General features: G+C 43.4%; 1 protein-coding gene across 1 annotated transcript; it reads right to left on the bottom strand.

Moving 5' to 3' along the window:
- Positions 1-3,072: 3,072 nt before the first annotated feature.
- On the bottom strand, positions 3,073-10,429 carry LOC133928830 (protein ROLLING AND ERECT LEAF 2-like). The gene is made up of 4 exons (XM_062375327.1): positions 9,157-10,429; positions 6,680-6,855; positions 4,540-4,763; positions 3,073-4,136 (listed from the first exon to the last, which is right to left on the bottom strand). The coding sequence occupies exons 1-4, from the start codon at positions 10,277-10,279 to the stop codon at positions 3,344-3,346; spliced, it is 2,316 nt and encodes a 771-aa protein (XP_062231311.1). The 5' UTR covers positions 10,280-10,429; the 3' UTR covers positions 3,073-3,343.
- Between the last annotated feature and the right edge of the window lie 5,213 nt (positions 10,430-15,642).

Genomic DNA, 15,642 nt, shown 5'->3' with positions numbered 1-15,642 from the left:
ATCAGGGGTCGGAATCCAAAGCCATCCAGCTTGATCTTATCGGATTTGGCCACCGACGACATTGATGTTGGTGGGGCAAAGTGGGTGAGGGGAAGATAAGCGGGGGAGATTGAGAGGAGGAGGATGGCTACCAATGTGATTGGGGACAGAGGCAAACTAGTGGGAGAGAGGTCGACGGTGGTGCAGAGAGGGCAACTATCGACGGGAGGGAAGAGAGAAGGGGTAATTTGGTCCTTTCACATGGCTACAAGTTGAAAAGAAAATAAAATGAATTAAAATATGCCATAATGTCAAATAATCAAAGTGGCAATGAAGCGAGTGGCAATATGAAGTGTTGCATGTTGAGGGTGGTAAATTGTCGAAGCCTAATCTTGGCGATGGCAAAAAATCAATTTTCTCGTGAAGGTGAAGGTGGCGACTTTACTGGCGATGGCAGGGGAGACGACAACAAAGGCGGAGGTACCGCCCACAACTTGAGGGACGCCGAGGAGCCCATGAGAAACCCAGTGGCGCTCAGGGCCCTTAGATCGGCCTATCTAGATCAGTGGTGGATCTAGACGGCGGCAATTTGACCTAATAGCCTTGGCTACTCTAAAAGGAGGTACGACAGCCAGCTTGAGGGCGTGGCCCAATGGGAGGTACGATGGAAAGTCAGCCCTAGCGGTGTGCAGCTCCCTAGCTATTGCTGCTTGGGTGGCTTAAGGCAGCTTGGATCTGTTTAGCGATGATAACATCATGCACGAGTCGGGCAACGATTGATGCCTCAGGGTAGTAACGGCTTGAGGCTGTGTCGGGGCGCGGATTCAGGTGGCGGCGACAGGCTGTATCGCATGAAACTATCACTCCCACATGTGGCCCCCTGTTAGCGTCACGCTCCTAGATCTAGTCTCAATGCCCCTTGAATTCGAGGTAGAGACGGTGGTAGCTCGGGACGGCATGGATCCGAGGCGACGGTGGCTCAAGACAGAGTCAGGGCAGCGGATCCAAGGTGGTGGTTGCTCAGGGTTACGTTGGGTCAACGAATCCGGATGTTAGCAACTTGGTGTGGCGTTGCCTCAAGCAGCATTAGGCCTGATCCTCAACGGCTCGAGACGGTAACGAGGCAGGGGATCCAGGGTTGCGACGGCTCAAGGCTGCGTCAAGGTGGTGACTCCAGACGTTGGCGACTTGGGGCAGTGTCGGGCGACGTCACATGGCTCAAGCTTGTGGAGTTTTGGAAATATCTGGCACTCTTGATATTGTCTTTACCAATAGTTGGGGTTGTTATTAAATCTATGCTCATTTTGTTTTTCTTCAGGCAGATGCAAAATATTCATGGTTTGAATTGAAATAGCTTCCTGTGTTTTGGCAGCAAAAATCAAATTACTTTTCTGAAGGAAGACACCAATTATTTAGAATATGGATGTCGCGTTTGAAAGTTATATTGGAATAGGCCCTTAACGCGAGATGTGGCGACATTGACTTATCAGCTTTTTATCCTTTTTCGCCAGATTCACCGTATGAAATGGCGACAGAGGCTTGTCACCCTTTCATTGGGTGATTTTATAAATAAAGAATCACAAAAAATGTTAAGAAAGAAGTCCATGTGGCCAAACGAAGCAACCAGTCACATGGACGGCACCACCAAATGAAATGGCGACTCGGGGCCTCATCGCCACTGCACCGCCTCGTGAATATTTTTATTTTTATTTTTTGAAAATAAAAAATGCAAAATTAGATGTTTGTTTAAAAAATTATAAAAATAGGCTATTATTGTCGTCCATCCAACGAGCGATAAATTTTAAAAATAAAGATATCGCCCTTTCAACAGACGACAGGTTAAAAAATAAAAAATATTGCGTTCCATTGCTCTTAAATTTGAAACTCTGTTGAAATAGTCATAAAGAATTCTGAAAAAAAATTATGTTATAGAGGATACTATGATCTACGTAAAAAAATTCAGACAGAAATGTAATTTGTATAATGAGAAAAAAAAGAAAAAAATTATTGTACATTTTTTCTTTTTGTAAAAATAATTATTTGAGTAGAAATTTTTTAGAGAGATGGATTATAGCATCCCTCTACAACATATTTTTTTAGAATTTTCTTGATTATATTAATAGTATTTTAAATTTTGAGAGCAATAAAACATACTATTTTTTTACATAGCCTATTTTTGCAAAATCAAATGGATACCTAATTTTACAATTTTTTATTTTCGAAATATAAAAATAAAAAACACTCCCGCCTGGCACCACAGGAATATGGTTTGCGTATTGAGAGTGCCTCGTAGGCAGAGGCAAACGGCCGATAGGGTGGGGCGGACAGAGATCGTCTGACTTCACAGTGGAGTGAAGCCAGATAATTTCGCCCCACCGGCCGTAAGTCGTTGGATGGTGAATGGAGATATCAGATTTGATACTACCATAAACCGACGTCAGAACACGTATCTCTCCACACAATTTGCTGTTCGCCTCTAACTTCGCGTGTGGCCCGTCAGTGGGCAGGGTTAGCGGCCAGTACTGAGAACCATAACTACACTGAAGGCCGCGATGATCCGAAGGCACAACTAGATCAGCTTCAGGCCTCAACTCGTTAAAAGAAAACAATGTGAATACTAGGGCGAAAAGATACAGCCAACATGCAGTTTTACCTCGATGTATATTTTTGAGAACTTTTACAGTACATCTAAATAAGTGTATATCATCCATTTTCTTCATCCGGTGGTTTAGATTAGCTCAATAATACTCTATCGTCCATTAGTATCATGAGTATCATTAAAGAGTATCATGGGTATCATAAGGGTAGGATTAGAAAAAAAAACAATGATAAACTTGTAAATTATATGTTTAATTAGGGAAGATCAAAATGTTAGTTTATTCTTCGGATAAACTTTCACTTATTCTGTTCATTTCATTTATTAGGGTTTTCACCCTCCGTCGGTTGATCGATGATGGATAGCGAAGGTCCGAAGTCCGATCAGTTAATGACGTAATTACCCCTAAGAGTATCAAAATAATTACAATAATACCTACTAAAATAGACGGTTAGATCACAACAATAATACTCTCTACTTACGCACATGTGAAACGAAGAAAACTGCAGATCGGAGAATATCACAACAAAATTTGCCATGGACAGGCTTTCTTCTGCCATCACCACAGGCTATATACCTAACTTCAGCAAGCCAACGATCCATGCCTGAAGAATTCAAAAATAAATAAAGAACAGCCGCCATCCCTAACTGTCCTCATCTAAAGAGCTACACATACCGCAAAGAGGCAGGTTAACAGCATAAGCGTTACAACATTTGAAGAGGGGGGGGGGGGGGTATTACTTCCTAACTCCTGTACATATGCATGAGCTAGTTGTTGCCCTGGTCTTGCATCAACGACATCAACCTCAGCTTCGAGTACATATCGAAAGTAGCATTAGAGAAGTCGGCCAGCCCTCGGAATAGCTCTGGCAGGTGCGCCTTCAGGATCGAAAGGGATTTTTCCCTGACCTGCTTTGATAACTTATTGTGGGTTTCAATCTCATCGTCGAGCTTGCTCTTTAAACTCTCCACCGCGAATTTCCTTTCTGTAACTGCATCCTTGTGGCCTGTTCCCTCACTGCTCTCTGGATCAACATCGAATGATCTGCGCTGTGAATGTTTGTGATACCAATCCTCAAAAGCCCGAGCCTTCCGCGAGTATTCCCTGCGAGTTTGCTCGCAGATCTCCTTCTGTTTCAACTCCTCGTCTTGAACACCTAATATGGTGTCAAGTACTGCTCGGAAACTGACAATGGCAGTCTTGGCAAGATCATCAGGCAGCTTAGTTAGGTGCTCATTCCACGCTTGAAGAACGGCTTTAATATGAGGTTGCTGCATCCTGGGTGGTGATGCTACCTTCTCCTTTAAGCTGCTCTCTATGGGTACAAGGTTCAGCTTCAACCAGCTATAGAGAGCATTTATGTATTCCTTTTGATGACTCATGAGGTCACTAAAGTTTGTGTTCCATTTTTCTACAATATTACGTAGCTGACGTGTGTGGCTGTGATGATAATCACTTGTTTCAATATTGGAATCAGAAATGTCAACTGACTTCAGATTTAAAACAGTTTTCAGCTGGTTTGCATGATGTATGTGCATGTCCTCCCACATTTTTGCCATCCTGAAAAGAGCAGAAAATAAAGATTATAAAAGGTGGTAGCTCTCCCAGATCGCTTCATTTAACAGACCAAAAGCGCATAAACCAAACAAAACCAGCAACAGTATGTAATGCCACTAAATATCATAATTCCTAACCATGCATAGGAAGACAGGTTTAGGCAATAAAACTGTTGATGTTGTGGCCCAAGCCCTACATTGACTGATTACTGAATCGGAAAAGGCTAAAGAAGGGTGCTGCATTCAGGTGTGCCATCAACAGTGCATGCAACCAAATCACAGAACAGGAAAGAATCAATCAGGTAGATCAATCTATTAGTGTTGTAAAACACATCTGAAAAGCCACTTGTCACAGTAATTAGCAATATCACGCATGATTAGAAAAAAAGAATGCAGAGATAAATTACCTGTCAGCAAGATCCAATAGTCTTGGGTAAAGTTGTTTATCACGGAGATGCTGAATTTCTGACACGGTTGAATCCATTGATTGCATATCAACTATGTATCTCGTATGCAAGTGGGTTACAGCAGCTTTTGTTTTCTCCAGGACCTCAATAGCAGCATTGTGTTTCTTTTGTCTATTTAACAAAGCAACCTTCCGCTGATACTCAAGCTTCATAAGCTCACCAGCCTGTGCAAACGGAGACAAATTTTAACAAGGGTCAGGTGGAATCCATACGATTTTAATGCTTCAATTGAAACAAGCATCCATGTCAGGAGTATGACTATATCAGAGTTTGCTATTTACATCTATTTGCCTGATCCTTTTGTAATCAAACATAAATGATTCAGAAAACCTATGCATGCTCACTTTATACAACATTTGTTCTCAAAAAAACTTTGTGATACATTTTGTTTTATATAGTAGGAAGAATGTAAAATAACCATATTAAAGTAACCATGTGGACAAGTACGATGTAGCAATTGCAAACTTGCCAATCTTATGCAAACTTTGAAACAAGCATCCATGTCAGGCGTATGACTATGTCAGAGTTTGCTATTTACATCTATTTGCCTGATCCTTTTGTAATCAAACATAAATGATTCAGAAAACCTATGCATGCTCACTTTATACAACATTTGTTCTCAAAAAAACTTTGTGATACATTTTGTTTTAGATAGTAGGAAGAATGTAAAATAACCATATTAAAGTAACCATGTGGACAAGTACGATGTAGCAATTGCAAACTTGCCAATCTTATGCAAACTTTGAATTTTAAGATTAGAATAGATGCATAGAACTTTGGACAGCAAATCAATATGACAATATGCATTTGATTGACCATATGTTCCATTCATATTGAGATAACAAGTTTTGTTTGCTTCAATTCCCTGCAGTAATTTTTTTCATACTTCAATACTAAAAAGTACACTACTACATATTCCTTGCTCCCATATGGCCATATATGTGTATGCGTAGTTATTACAGCGGTGTGGTGAGGCGCTGCGACCCATCACCTTCATACCTTTATATGGTGCGGCAATGCCATGCACACATCACTCGTTCACACATGTTTTCGAACTTAGTCCACCCGTTCATGTGGAAGCAACCCCGTCCCCCGTTCACCCAATGTCACCTCAAAACAAATGTTGTAGGCATGGTAGTTTTTGGCTTGTCTCTCCATAGATTGGACCAATAATTTTTTATTCTTTCACTGGCCCACAGCCCACCACATCCATCGTCTTCCCTCCCCACCCATCCTTGCCAAAGCTGCAGAGGACAGCTCCGTCCGCATCCAGTTGCGCGCGTGCGCGTGCGCACACACACACACACAGAGAGAGAGAGAGGAAAATGGATAAATAAGGAAGCCCAAGCCCCACCTCCTTTCCTTCCCCTACCTCCGCGCCGGCCACCCAGCGCGCGCCGCCATCGGGGAGCTCAACGGCTATCGCACTCCCCTCCCAGCGCGGATCTGCCGCAACTGCCGTCGGATCTGCTGCTCTCGACCACCGGATCCGGACGGGGAGGCGGACAGGCGAGGCAGACGAAGGGCGACTGTCTCGGCGGCGGTGGCAGCGAAGGTGGCTCAACTAGGCTCGAGCCGTGGCATCGCCGTGGCGAGCCACGATTCACCGCCACACCAATATAGCGTCGTTATGGCGACGATTTCTCGACACCCTAATAACTATGTATGTATGTACTCCATGATTACACATGAAAGATTTTCGCACTAGGTGTTCCTAATAAGGCACCAAGAGGAACCAAAACCAGTACATCCTGGCAACAGCTCACATCATTTCAGCTACTACTATAGTAAAGAAACTCCACTGTCTTGCTAGTTTCCTGTAAAACCATTTTTGCAGGTGTACCAGACCAAACTCTGCATGTTCTTCCATTTTGATAGTAAATATACTTTGAAGTAAATGGGAAGTTTTCTGAACCTCCAACTTTTCATCTCTTTCAGAAAATAGCTAAATAGGTATAGCCTCGACAGCTGTAGAATGAATGTTTCAATAGTATCATCATAAAACTTCTGCAGCACCAGTCAAGAATATAGAAGTTCATGTTGCTAGCTAAAAAAACTAAGAGGAAAGAATGAGATGTACCTTCACTTCATCATAGAGCTTTTTCTCCCATGCTAAGATTTTATCGACTACAGTTGCCAAGGTCTCCAATTCATCATTTTCAAAGTCATCCTTCCCATCATCACCATTTTGCATGCTTTTGAAAGATCTATTCCATGTTATTATTTTCATGACTCTCGCAGAATGATCGATATGCCCTGTAAAAGTAATTGTGGACATGATTAAAAGAGGAAACAAAGTAGTCAGATATTTTACACTTGTGTTTATATATAAGTGCAAGTGAGGCATTGCAGAAAGTTTTTTTATCATTTGAATGATGCCTGAGTAACTTTAAAGCACACAGTGTAACTATTTAATCAGATGGCAAAGTTTTTTTATATAATTAACAAAAGAGGCTAAGTACTCTTAAGAATCACACTTGGATGTAAATTAATAAAAAGACATCTAGTCTTTTGCTGGCAGCAGTGGCATTATTTAGTACATCGGCTCAACATAGGAGAATATGTAATAACATAACCAAAAGGCCTTTCTTACCTATGTAACTTTGGTTTTATTTCTATAAATAATTAATTCTAAGCTAAATTTGACAGTTTTTTAATTCTGTATGCCGATAGAACAATTTTGTATCTACAACTTTTAGTTTCTTCCAAATTTCCTTATGTTTGTTTACATAATGTTTTGGCACTGGGAGTGCAGGGGAACCAAAGGGGGGAAGCAGTGTTCTCTAATCTGCTAGGCAGAAATCAGTTGCTACACAAGAGAGTGGCGCCTAGTGCCTAGGCAGCTAGGCAGCCGACTTTCGAAACAGTCAAAATGTCAAAACAAAGAAAGCACAGGTGGTCCAGATGGCATGCACCACCTTGTGCCCAAAATGCAACAGAAGACAAAAATTGTTACAATATTAGCATCAACAATACCCAGATTGTGTGTACAAAGCATATCATGCAAATTGCATGGAATTTCCATGAAACAAAGGAAGAATTTCCATCTATCCAGCTTATATGAGCTGATAGAAGCCAACCACGGAGGTGCCTTTTGCACATGTGAACCTAAAAATGATGTGATGCCGCATTATGCGGATAATTAAGGAAGCGCCGCTTAGTTACATAATTAAGACACGTATTTTGAATGCCAAGTTTAAACTGATAGTTCTTAACTCTTCCCTGTTAGGGCATGAACGATGCTAGGTGCTTATAGCTAGGTGCTTAAGGAAAGAGAGTGTTAAGCACCTACTAATATAAGCAGTGATGCTTAAGTAAGCACATTGCCCTCCGTCTAAGCACATATGCTACTACAGTTAAGAAAAAAAACCCGGTTTTTTTCCATAAGCACCTCCTCAAAGCGCCCCATTGTACATGCCCTTAGTATGCTAAAAGGAATGCACAGCAGCTTTCCATTCTTGGCTCACAATTAAGAACATATATTTCACATGTTAAGCATAAACAAACCTGTAACCCAATCATTGCTGCTAATATGGTTACTGTCCACAATTCTAAAAATTTTAAAGCACTGGAATCCAGTTGAGAAACTGAACACCCAGGCTCAAACCCGGATGCTCGCAGATTGTGTGAGTACCTCCCTAAAGAGTTCGGTACTCTCCTGTAAAAAGTTCGGTACTCCCCTCTCTTAAGACAAAGCCAGGAGGACGTATTCTCCCCCTGGTCAAGATTTTTTATTCAAATTTAAAACGTATATTTCATTCTTATCAAGTATCAACACAACAATTTCAGAGGTATTTTCATGTTTGTTCAAGAATTTGATGTCTTCTTCAGCAAATATCCCTTGTTTAGTTCTCTTCTTTGTTATCAACTTTAGTAGCACCTCACTTCACCCTTGGCGTAATTTTTTTTATGGGGGGGGGGGGGGGTACATATCAGGACCCTTGGTGTAATCTGGTATTACCAATATGTGCGCTTTGCCATATCATGCGCATTCAATGCAAACCAAGGTTGCAAAGCGAACACAGAATAAACATATCAGAACAATTTAAATTGCAGGTTGAACAGGCTATACATTAGAATCAAGATCGTATTATAAGTCCAGTATGTAGTTAGAACATGCCATCAAATGTGTTCCTTACACCCACATAACCATAATTGATCAAGATATACACCATGTCTAATTTATAATACAAAACAATAATCAAGGTGATGTATTTACAGTCCACACCAATAATTGTGCTGAAAACCTCTTTTAGTGACAGGGGCCTAGTTGCTACAAGAACCTCTGCACCTGCATGTTACCGGTTGGGGTAAATGGGATAGTGGAGTGCGGGGAGCTCTCTTGGCTTTTGTAGCAACCCTACCACCACCAACAACAACCTCTGAGACACTAGTTCTTGACCTCTATCTACCATAGAATCCATCACATCACTGTCGCCATCAGCAAAAAAGATCAAAATTTTATGACAAATCCAAAATAACAAACACAAAAGCCCACCACCTGGAAGCCTAAAATATCCAAAATTGCAAGTATCAAGGCACAATCAAGTCACAGACCTCGGTTGTCGGCGAAGTTGGAGTGGTAATGCATCCTGTTGGCCTCCAGCACCTTGGATACCTCCCCGGCGCTCTCCGACGCCTTCAAGAACCTCTCGTCGATCTCCGCAAGCACCCGGAGAAGGTCCACGCGGGGCATCTCGGCGGGGACCACCTTCCCTGCCTTCCCACCGGCGACTAGCGTTATCGGTGGCGCCGACTCTGTGTGCTGATGGTGCGCCCCCTTCAGCTTCCCTTTCCCCTTCTTCTTCTTGGACGAATGCATCGGGGGCTTTGGCGGCAGCGACGGAGGCGGCGTGACCATCTCCGGCGTCCGCGGCTCCTCCTCAAACTCCTCCGACAGAGGCACTGGAGCTGGTGGAGGAGGGGAGGGAGGCGGCCGCGGTGGCGATGCCGGGACGTACTTCTCCTCTTCCGGCTCCGCCACGATCTCGTCATCGTCGGGGGCGATGGAGGCCATTCCCTCGTCCATGGAGAAGAAATAGTCCCAAGTGTCGATGCCGGGCCTCGGCACCAGCGGGGGCGGAGGAGGAGGCGGGGGCTGAGGAGTCACCGGCGTCTCCGGCGGAGGCGGCGACACGGGCGGCGGAACCGGCAGGCGGTGGCGCAGCAGCTGCCGCCGCCGGTCGTCGAGGTGCCCATCCTCTTCCTCCTCTTCATCCTCCCTCTCCACCTCGTCCTCGTCCTCCTCCCTAATGGAGTCGCTGTGCAGCACGGCAGGACCCTTTGCGGCCGTCGAAGGCGGCAGCGGCATGCTGATGGACCGATGGATCTTCGCCGGCGACGGCGAGAACTCGGGCAGAGGCGGCGGCGGCGGGGGCAGCGAGTCAAGGGGCGGCGGCGGTGGCATTATCGCGTCGGGCCCCGCCGCCGAGGGACCCGCCACTCCGGCCGCAGCCGCGCCGATCCCACCCGACGCGGCCCCGGGCGGCGGCGGGGGCACGCCCTCCCCGTGCGCGAACTCGGAGAGCGCGGCGCCCGTGTCCCTGAGCGAGAAGGCGTAGGCCGAGTGCGCGGCCGCGAAGGCGTTCCTCGCCGCCACGGCCGCCTTCATCAGCTGCCGCCGCTCCTTGCACCGCGCCACCGCCTCCTCGTTCTCGATCCGCGACTGCGCGCACCCCATCTCCTCTCCCCTTTCCCCACCTCACCGTCACCGCATTGCGCAGCAGCAGCCGCCCAAACCCCCAAGCTTAGCAAAGCAAAACAAAGGCAGAGAAGAGCAGAAGAAGGTGGAGTGGCTGAGCGGGCGGGTGGATCTAACAATAGTTGTTGTCTGTCCTGCCCTGCTGGTGCTCGCCCCGAGGCGTGATGGCAGCGAGCGCTCGCTCGGCGTGACGAGGGGCTCGGTGGAGTTCCACCGCTCCCTCCCACTGACATGCGTCCCCTCTTTGATTAGGGCCGGCGCGTCAGTGACAGGTAGGGTGGCATCACGAGGGCCGGATGGGCGCGGTGGACCGTGGTCAGTGGTGGCAGTGCCCCCGCGCGTGCTGCGCCTGTGCTGTGTTTTGTCTCCTCCGTCCTCTCTCTCGCTTTGGGAAGGTGGCGCGGCTGGGCAGTACCGGGAGGGAATTTCCAGTGGCTTTTTCGTTGTTTAGCCGCTCCTTTTTGTTTGCTTCTCTGCTTTTCCGTCGGCCTGTGGGGCCGGCATGTCATCGAGGAAGAGGTAGACGTTGGGGTTCGCTCCGTTGTTATGTTGCGGGACAGCTTTGCTCCCAGGTTGCTATTCCTTTTTTACAGTACCTTCTTTTTTGCTTAGTGTCGTGTGCCTGTGGGGTGGGGTGGGCTGGGCTGGCCCACGTGACAGCCGCTGGCGGGGGCGCGTATTTCTTTGACCCACACGTCATTGCTTCAGGTTTCAAAAGAGAGAGCGGAGGGCGTCCAACAACCTCAACGGCTCGTCGGAGTAGATAGCCCGATGCAACCGCTCGGTGCGGTACACGGCGACCAGTCGGCAATGGGTAGCGGAGGTTTTTCAAAGAACGAGAGCCGGTTGGTGGCAGTGGCGGAGCAGGATTTTATCACTGGATAGGCCGGTTGGACACTCTAAAATTTAAAATCTAATATGTAAGTATAAAATTTGCTAAATATAATATAAATATATCAAAAATTCTCAACATCATAAAATCAATAAATAAGTTTAAATTTTACAAAAACTACAATATAAGTAGTTCAAATATGAAGTAAAGTTTTTATAAATAGAAGATTACAATATTTATTCTATCACTCTATTTTACGCTTTCTCGTGTCCATGTGTTGAGACCGGTTTAAAACACAAATCATTCTCATCCACGTGCTGAGCTAGAAATCAATTGCAACACATAGTGGCTTCATTAATAATAATTATTATAATATTCATACTTTAATCGAATAACTTGTTTTACAAAAGTGACCTTAGAATGTCAAGATCCAAATAAAATTTTATAGCGTAGCTACGTATGCTCGGTCGACGTAAAATGCATCATAAAACGATCCATCCTTAACGAAATATTTGATTCCTTCTTCAAATGAGTGTTTGGTGATAGCAAGAACTTATCGTACTCAGCAAATTGTGAAGAAATAATATGGATATGCAGGATTGACAATGATATAGCAATATGGCTCTTTTGCACAAAACAACATTTAGGTAAAAGCATTTGAAAAAGTAATAGAAATTAAGTAAATCGCTGCAAATAATCATCTACCACAAGATTCCAACTATCTTGACATAACCAACTTTTTAACATCTCAACCAAAATTCTTACCATCAAGGTTGACCAATTACCAAAACCAAATCAACCATAGTTCCCACCACTATGATTGACGACACATCAACTATGGTTCCCACCACTATAATCGACTAAATCATTAAATTCTAATCATGTTAGGTTTTACATGCCACTCATAACCATGAATACGGATAATTAACCAGTTTTACAATCTATAGATGTCATATACTTTACCCACAAGACGTTTCATCCTGTTTTACCGAGCATCTATTGGCCGATGAAAAAGTCTTACACACTTTTGATGTGTGCGCTAAGAATCCACTGCAAAACTTTTATAATATCACTCTCAACAAGTGTCTACTGCTAAGGTTTTCACGGCTGTGGAAGTACACCCTCCACTTTAGAAGCCCCCTCTTGCGCCAATAGAACACCCTAGAAGTACACCTTTCTGTTTCACACAACCGGATAGTCTACACAATACTGAGAGTATTGAAATTAATTGGCTAGACCCGTCCTATACTAGACTTGTGGTTACACTGCTTATAGGGAAAGAACACTCCATGAACCGGTTCTTAGATTTGAGCAAGATTGCCACATTCTAACAGTACAACCTGTACCAGTCTCATCATACCACATGTTCAAATCCCTATATCATATTGCTAAAAAATTATACCATCATCTTTTATCACTGTTGCATAGGACCATTATCAAGTTTTGTAGAGCAATATATATCATGATCACCATACCGAAATAAGGCTAAGCATTATCTACCATAACCCAAACTATAACCATAGCGACAAGGATGATAAGGAAAAACTAGGGTAAAATCTAACTCTTGAGATTCTTGATAAAATATTAGCTTGCATGTTTATAAAATAAAACATTTGTAAAATAGGGATAAATATGTTAAAGAACACAACTTACCTTCACTGTACTCAGTTGGGTCTTCAAAGTCTTGATCCTGCAGTCCTTCTAACTCATCTGGAACGTTGGCATCTTGTAACACCCTACTTTACAACTAAGCCTAATTATTTGAAAATAGAAAATTTTGACAGCATTTCCTCTATAGGACGGTATAACTGACCACAAGAAAAAGATAACAGGCAGACAAAATAAGATATAACCAACATATATAGCAATCCTCACGACGCTACCAGCGTCTCACCACAACATATACCAAAACAAAGGACAGACCACCAAAACCATAACTTATAAACACCGGTTAAGTTATCGACATTGTGATGAGGTAGTGCGTGCAACTACCAAGATCCATCCCCAAAATGCAAGTCAACATCTAAACATACCTGTAAAAGATTTAACAGGGGTGAGACAAGCTCAGCAAGTAACGGCTATGAATATAAACATATCTCACTAGATTAAAGAGTATTTCAGATACAATCATTTTTCTCACCACGAAAAGCCAAAACATATGAGTTTTAAGCCATAACAATCTTGATTCACCTGTCCACGGAAACACAACAACAAACTCCAATATGGTCTCCCATATATCATGGCACTAACCCCTTTCAGATTATGTATTCTTCAAATATTATAATAAATGTATGAATGCCATGATGCAACTCCATTTGAGAGTTTTGCGCTGGACGATGCCAACCTCTCATGCAACTCCATGTACTGGTACGAATCACGCACGATGACAGTGATCGGCCTTTATCACCATATGAAGTGCATAAATGCATATGTATGCATGTGAATTGACGTCAATTCTTATTTTCTTTTGATGATTCTTTTCCATGAGTATCACCACTACTAGCTCATAACATCAACGATATACTCAAAATCAATGAAATGACATTGATTTAATTCGTCAAATGCGACATCATTCATCATATGAATAAATTGAAAAAAATATCAGATATTTCAATTTTATCTGTGAAAGAAGTAAGACATGAATATAAACATAGCATTGAATTACACCCCCCACGTTACTTGCCTTTTACCAAAAGCGACGAAGAAATTTCGATCAAGAACGTCCGAAAATAGTACCACCTGTACAGGTATATTATTAGCACTAAAACACATTAAAACACATAAAATATAAAGCGTCAAACCTACGTCTGAAAACGTTGCAGATACGCCTATATTTCGAAAAACTGAACAGAAAACTGTATCACATGAAATGATACACTATTTCCAATTCAGAGTCGAGCCAAAAATTCTCACTAATTAGACTTCGCTCCGATGAACGAAAATAATACTTCGACTCGGATGTCGTATCTTCGAACCAATAATGATTATCGAAACGAATCAGACTATTGATCACATAAAATGATACGACAGGAATTGATTGATTCGATTCAACCATAAACGTCCAGGAATTACCGAGGAATCACCTTCGAAGGGTTGACGATGAATCCGACAAAATTACAAAATTTCCAACTTTTCCCTTTTCCTTTTTTTTTTTCCTTTTTTTTCTTTCTTTCTTCTTCTTTTTTTTCTTTTTCCTTTTCTTTTCTTTTCTTTTCTCCTTTTTTTTCCTGGCTTCTTTGCTCGGCTGGCAGCTTGCTTGCTTCTTCGGTGCTGGCTGCTGCTTGCTTCTTCACGGCGGCCAGCACAGAGCAGGTGGCGACGGCGCGCACGGCGGCGCGATGGCGGTGGCGCGGCGCACGCGGCAGTGGCGCGCAGGCGCACGACGGCGTGCAGGCGGACGGCAGTGCGGCAGCACGCGGCACGGCGAGACGGCGAGCAGCAACGGCGCGGCGGCGAGGCACGCGGGCGGCGCGTCGGAGAGCAGGCGCACGGCGACGCGGCAGCGGCATGCGGGCGACACGCACAGTGACGAGGAGAGAGAGAGAGAGAGACGAACGCGAGAGGCTCGAAGTGTCTGGATGGATCGGGTTGAGGGCCGATCCATCCGATACTTATCTTTTTTTTTAACAACGAACGGTCTAAATTTATTGGGCTTGCTACGGGTCACAAAGTGCCCGGAACAGACATATGAATAGCAAAATGGGTTCGTCTCAACGAGATGAACGCAACCACGGTCTTCGATCGTCCATACGAGCAACGGATAAAAAGTCAAAATTTTGGTCAAAACTCTTTTTTTTTTCTCAAAAAAATCGGTATTACACATCTACTCGTAAACATAGGTGAAAAGGAAACACATAAACATCAAGATCCAAAAAAAAATCAAATAATACACAATATCACACTTTTTTTTGACAATTCGACGAAAGAACGGGTCAAAACGGAGCTACGGTTAACAAGTTACATCTTTTGAAAGATTAAAATAGGTCCAAAAAGATTATCTACAGATGAAATTATATTGCTAGAAATTTTCTAGAATATTTCCAGAGTCATCTATGATTTTCTAGGATTTTCTATGATTTTTTGGATTTTTATAGTATTTATTTAAATTATAAAATTATATTAAACTATTAAATAGAATTAAATAAATCTATAAAAATTATTGATATTAATAAAATATATTTTCCTAATTATTCCAATTTTTAGAGTTATTTTGCTAAAGAAAAACATTATTTAAACATATATATGGCATCATTATTCCTATTTATGATGTCATTAGATCACAAAATAATTAAAAGAAAAAGAAACGCTAACGAGGCTTGCCAGTTGTGCACATCTGCTGATGTGGCACTGCCACATGAGCGAAACCGTCGACGTGGCCCACTAACATGGCGACTGACGTGGCCTAACGGCGTTAACCGGCCAACTTTGACTGCATCGTTAACGTTTTTTCCCAAGTCGTCCATCTCAGGTTGATCGGTCACTATCTATTGGCTCGAAAGCGTATCGCGAG

This window comes from Phragmites australis, chromosome 9 (assembly GCF_958298935.1).
Source record: "Phragmites australis chromosome 9, lpPhrAust1.1, whole genome shotgun sequence".
Classification (NCBI taxonomy): Eukaryota; Viridiplantae; Streptophyta; class Magnoliopsida; order Poales; family Poaceae; genus Phragmites; species Phragmites australis.
Note: the sequence above shows the minus strand (reverse complement) of the source record. Positions and strands in the feature narration are given on the sequence as shown.